The following is a 6,203-nucleotide window of genomic DNA, read 5'->3' on the forward strand; positions in this document are numbered from 1 at the left end:
AAGAAGGGGTGGATTGGTAGTTTGAGCCCCGCCCTAAGTATGGTTTCGCTAACCGCCACACACCCCGGCCTGGGGTAGCAAGCTCGCTTATCTGGCCCCGGTAATATAAGACCTACATTATCCAGAATCCTATTCTCAGTCCTAAGTCTAGCCAGGTTGGTTGACTTCAATTTGGAAGGATAGTCGCATGCCTCTCAATGAACCCAAGTACCTACCGGGCTATCTGGCCGTCTCCAGATATTCTCCCCCCTTAATCACCTCGAAAATTTCAGTCGAAATGACCAAAATGGGCTCATCTACCCTGACAACCTCAAGGTCCCCTCCAAAACGTCCCCTACCCTCACAGGCCATATTTTTTCAGAAAAAGTTATGGAAACTCAGAAATACTTATGGGACTCGACCAGAATGGATGTCCTAACGCCGAGAAACAAAAATGTCATCGGGAAAAGCTTGAAACTCGTCGAAAATCGCCAACAATTCGAAAAACAAAGGGAATTCTGAGTTTGCAAAGGTAAAATGTTGAAATGGCAATAAGTTCCCCTTTTATAGGAGACCTCGGATGATCCCTGCCGTTGAATTCAAACGGATGTCAATCTGGACCGTTGATCTCATCATAAATTTGGATCGTAGAAATGAAACGTCAGATTGGATCAACGCCCAAGATTTGACTGTGCCCCTCACGTACACGTAAAATGCGTCGCCTCTAACAAACAGCACCCGTCAACAATAAGTAGTCGCAGCAACCCCTTTTTCTGGGGATAGGCATCACATCCAACTAGGGGTGGGCGCGGGTCGGTTCTAAAGAGAACTGAACCGAACCAAAATTTTCGGGTATCTAATAAATGGAACCGTCGGGTCCAAATATAATTATGAAATCGTTCGGGTTCGGTTCTGTTCAGTTCGGTTCGGTTCCCTTCGGTTCTGTACTATAATTAAATTTTTTAATATTTATAACAACATTATATAAATACAACTAATGATACATTCAATGGTTTTGAAATGTTCGAGACTAGTAGACTACCTTGTTCAAATGATCGCTATGGTCAAAATTTCAGTCGGCGGAGGTCACAGCGTCGGTCGACGACTATATAGGTTTTCGAATGTTAGCAAGGCTGCCAGAGTGAGTGCGAGGGTCGAGACAACGTTATGCACTTTAGTGTAGGTGTTTAGGGTTATTTAGTGGATTGGATCTTGTTGAGCTAAAAAATTAAACAATAAAATGGGTAATTGGGCCAAAAATTAAAAAATTAAAAATGAAACAAATTATTGGGCCAAAAATTTGGATCTAAAAATTGTTAATTTGTTTAGAAAAAATTAAAATTAAAATAATTTGATTTACTCAATATAAAAAAAATTAGAAAGATTCAGTTCTTATTCGGTTCTTGGTCTAGAACCGAGAACCGAATCGTACCCGTCAGTTCTCAATTTAGATACCCGTTCGGGTATTTAATTTGACAAGAACCGTCGGGTTCGGTCGATTCGATTCGGGAGATTTGCCAAGCCCTACATCCAATTGTCGTCTTGGAAATACGCGATAGCTATCACATCGATTAGCATCATAACGACATCTCAGATCGGAGATAATCTATCCCAATTCGCCTCAGATGAATGCACTCCTCAGCTTTACAAGCTTCGGTGCAACTGACGCGGAGTCCCCTGTGGGTCACCGCCTCGGTCACACATTTTCTTAGCTTTACAAGCCTTTAGTCATCCCCCAACGCGTCGTCCCCTGTGGGTCAATGCACAATTGGCAGATGAGCTCTTTACCCAGATTTACAAGCCTCGGCACAACCGACGTGGAGTCCCCTTTGGGTCACCGTCTCGATCGCACATTTCCTCAGCTTCACAAGGCTTTAGCCATCCCCCAACGCGTCATCCCCTGTGGGTCAGTGCACCGGAGGCAGATAAGCTTCGAGGCCACTGACGTGGGGTCCCCTGTGGGTCACCACCTCGGTCGCACGGCTCAGCTTTACCATGCGTTAGCCATCTTCCAATGCACCGACCTTAATGTGCCAGTGCACCAGTGGCGGATGAGCTCTTCACCTAACTTTACAAGCTTCGGCGCAACTGATTGACGCCCTATCCACATCCTGTCATCACTCTGTCTTCGTCAATAGCTATCCAGCACATCTTCTTACTTCATCTTTTCACATCAGCACTTCATTAGAATCCTCAAAACTTAAGGCTGACATACACATTCGGGAAAACAAGTCCACCCATGATATGAATATTCATACCTGAACTTTGGGGGAACCACTGTTACGCCCCTAACTAAACCACTTCGGCAACAGTCACAATACTCTCCGAAGTGACGTGTGTACATCCGAAGTGATACCAACTCCTGACGACCTGAATATGGCACGTTGCAAGGTGAAGAGTAGATCCAATGAAGCAATCGAAGTGCCCCTCACGCCGAAGCGTTTAAGGATACGAGGCATTCTCTTAACAAATCTCTCTGTCGCCACTGTCAGAAAGATATCGTCAGGATCTTGATGTGATGTCTCCATGGGTCTAGTTGAAATGACATATCGACTTTATGTCAACTCAACTCAGAAGAACTAATTGCCCGCCCACACTAGACGCGGCTGATTGACGGCTATAAGCAGACGCCTCAAACCGTCAGATGCATACACGTGTCCCACATCCAACGGTGCTCTACATCTATAAATACTCAAGGTTTAGCAAGAGAGAGAGGTAATGAAACTCTTATAACTTAGCTTTTCATACCAAGAATTATATATTTTCCTCCCCACTCTCTTGTATAACTTGAGCACTATTCCGATCACCCAACACTGACTTAACCGTCGGAGTATATATAGTCGTCACCATCACCGTTGGTTCCAGCCGTGTGCTTCTGACCGTGTGTTGTTGTGCACGGGGAGGATTACGTAGAGTATCTATCTGTTGGCCACGTGGAAGGTCCAATTCCCTAGGTCAACAGTTTTCATTTTTTAACTTTCAATCAAAGGAAAAAATATTTTGTGGAACTTACGTATTTATTGTTTATCTTATTTATATAAAAATACAAAAGACAAATAAGTCTTTTTATTCTATCGTAAATGAACTTTTAGATCGTCATCAAGAATAAGATGTTCTAATAATAAAACAAGGTTGACACTAAAATACGACAAAAAATTTGGGTACAAAAGTGCGAAAAAGGGGAAAAGTTAAATAACATAATTTCTTTTAATTCATTTTCAACTTCACATTCTCCATAACAATTATTCATGTTTCTCCATAATTTTCCCCTTCTTTTTAACCAAATAATTTTTAAATAATCATTTCCGCTGAAGCTTATTTGAGCCCCATTTTATTATAAATAAATTTTGTAATATTGATTTTTTTTTTTGGAGAATATATAATTAAAGATTAAGGAAAATTTTTGGGTTCACGTATAAAATTATTTTATTGAAAGTAGTATAGGTAATGTTTGGTTTTGATATTTTTAATAAAAGTTGATAAAAATTATCAACTCTGTAAAATGCGTAGTTAAAAGAAAAATTAAACGAAGGTCAAACCTGTTAACAGTGTGATGCTTTCAACGTCAAGGAGAAGACTATTGGAATAGGAAGGCTCTTATCGACTCTTGGGTATGGCCTAATACTCTGTAACTGGGATTGCCAATGAGATTCAAAGACACCATGCTCTAGAATTTGATAATTGTCCAACACCTCTTAAGCCCATGTTTGATAAAAGCTTTTTAAAAGATTATAAGCTTCATTTTTAATAGCAATTTTTTGAATCCACAACTTTTATATTTTAATTAAATACACATTTCATGATATTTACAAACATACAGTAATAGGGATTTACAAAAAAGTGTACTTTTCAAACTATGATTTAAACGATATATACACGCGGCCTTATTTAGATCAAGTGGTTCAGTAAAACTCACAACCTATCACGTAAATAATTGAGTTTTTCTTTTTTTCTTTTTTAAAAATAAAATTTGACCATAAGGAGCATTTCTAGCAAATATTTCGGATTTATACAAATATAGCATATCGTCAACAGTTTGTAATAAATAATTCACACAAAAAAACAATTCCATACCCTTGTTTGTTGGGAATTAGGACTCAAATTTTTATCAAAATTAATAATTAATTTAAGAATTCATAACTTTTTAATCATACATTTCATCAAAATTTATTAAAATATTCTACTAATCTTATTTTAATCCTCATCAAACATGACTTTTTTATTTTATTTTTTTGGGTAACTAAATAGACGTAATAACGTACTACGCCGGTATCATTACTAGTCACATAAAAATAATGTAAATAGCATAGCCGGTAGGTCTTTAACTAAAATATACTCGTGCTAGCTCATTACAAAGACCAGCGGTTTATCAGTTAAACCACTTCAATGAACTCCTAAAGATTAAACTGATGCTGACCACAAAAAATCCTACAGAATATCCCAAACCAAAGGGAATGGTGTACAATGAAGTTGCTGACTCTTCCTCCTCCGGTTCATCTTGACCTCCGGAGCTTGCTGGAGGGCAAATTTTTTGCAGTACAGAACCACAAAGTTTAGGATTCCCCTCAAATGAAGTGTTTGTGAATGTATCAAATTGACCACCCTGTGGAATCTCTCCTTCTAAATCATTGTTTGCCACAGTGAAAGAAGATAAGAAATGGAGTTTTTTCAGAGATTCGGGGATCTCGCCGGTGAGATGGTTCCCCGACATGTCCAATTTCTCTAAATTGACAAGATGGGATAATTCACTTGGAATGCTTCCAATGAAGTCGTTATCGTTGAGATCCAGTTCTCTAAGAAGTCTCAAGTTTCCTAATTCTGCCGGAATATTCCCACTCAGACTGTTATTCCCAACTTTGATTCCCCTTGGCAAGTTGAATAGTCGATTATACTGGAGACTGTCGAATAAGAAAGGCAATGCTAAATTACTCAAGTTTGAGTCCGTATCATCTGAAACTAAAGCTTTTAGGTTGCCAATTTCACGAGGAAGTTCTCCGGTGAGGTGATTTCGAGTGATGTTTAGTACAAAAAGGCTAGGCATACTCCCCAGCCATTTTGGAATGGTGCCTGTAATTTGATTGTACGACAGATTCAGCACTTTGAGTTTCTTTAATTTTCCAATCCAAGAAGGCACTTCACCTTTGAGTTTGCATCCTCCCAGAGTGAGAATTTGTAGATTTTGAAACCCATTTAGATTTAATAAATGTTCATCGTTTGGCACCGGTTCATCATTGAAGCACCTTGACAGGAAGAGAACTGAAAGATTATCGCAGCGTATAAGAATCTGTAGAGCTCCAACAACGTTAGATAGGAAATTGTCGGAAAGTGAGAGATGGGATAAAGATTTTAGGCCAGCCATGCAAGCTGGGATTTCGCCAGTCAACTGGTTATACGCGAGTCGAACTGCAGTCAGCGATCTACACAAGCACAGGCTAACTGGAATGTTTCCCACAAAGCTATTGTTCCCAAAATCAATTGCTTCCAGTTTCCGAAGTGGGGAAAAATCAAGACTCGTAATTTCTCCTCCTAAATGATTATTTCGCAAAAGCAAAGTTTTCAGGCTAGTGCAATTCATCAATGATGGAGGCACAGAACCATTTAGGCTGTTGGTGTGAAGAATCAGTTGGTTCAAATTTGACAGCAACCCAATATCTTTAGGAACCTCACCAATCAATCCATTCTGATGGAGATCTAGAATGCTAAGATTTGAGAGAAGAGCTATGCTATTGTTGATAGGTCCTGTAAACTGGTTGTTACCTAAAAAGATTTCTACGAGTGTTTTCACGCTGTAAAGATCATATGGAAGCCATCCTGAGAGAGAATTAAGACCAGCCCTAAAAACTTCCAGCTTAGAACATCTTCCAATTCCTTGTGATATATTGCCACTGAATTTGTTCATGGAGAAATCCAATATCTTCACAAAACTGGAGATGATGCAAATAGAGGAAGGAAGTGGACAGGTAAAACTGTTGTTACTAACGTTGAAACTAATCAAACGCGGCGCACCGCGGAAAAAAGGAGACTCGACCGACCCATTAAACTGATTACTCGATAGATCTATGGTTCGAATTGAAACAGGTAAGCTGTAATTCGGTAACCCAGACAGAAGATTATAACTCAAATCAATCGATTCCAAATGATTCAAAGTTTGAAAAAGTGTGAAAGGAAAAGAGCCAGATAACCGATTGTGGGACAAATTAAGGTGAGATAGAAACGTGAGATTC

General features: G+C 39.4%; 1 protein-coding gene across 1 annotated transcript; it reads right to left on the minus strand.

Moving 5' to 3' along the window:
* Positions 1–4,185: 4,185 nt before the first annotated feature.
* On the minus strand, positions 4,186–6,197 carry LOC111391899 (receptor-like protein 2). Its single transcript, XM_023017180.1, has one exon. It carries the CDS (start codon positions 5,876–5,878, stop codon positions 4,349–4,351), a length of 1,530 nt encoding a protein of 509 aa, XP_022872948.1. The 5' UTR covers positions 5,879–6,197; the 3' UTR covers positions 4,186–4,348.
* Between the last annotated feature and the right edge of the window lie 6 nt (positions 6,198–6,203).

Source organism: Olea europaea, unplaced genomic scaffold, assembly GCF_002742605.1.
Source record: "Olea europaea var. sylvestris unplaced genomic scaffold, O_europaea_v1 scaffold856, whole genome shotgun sequence".
NCBI lineage: Eukaryota > Viridiplantae > Streptophyta > Magnoliopsida > Lamiales > Oleaceae > Olea > Olea europaea.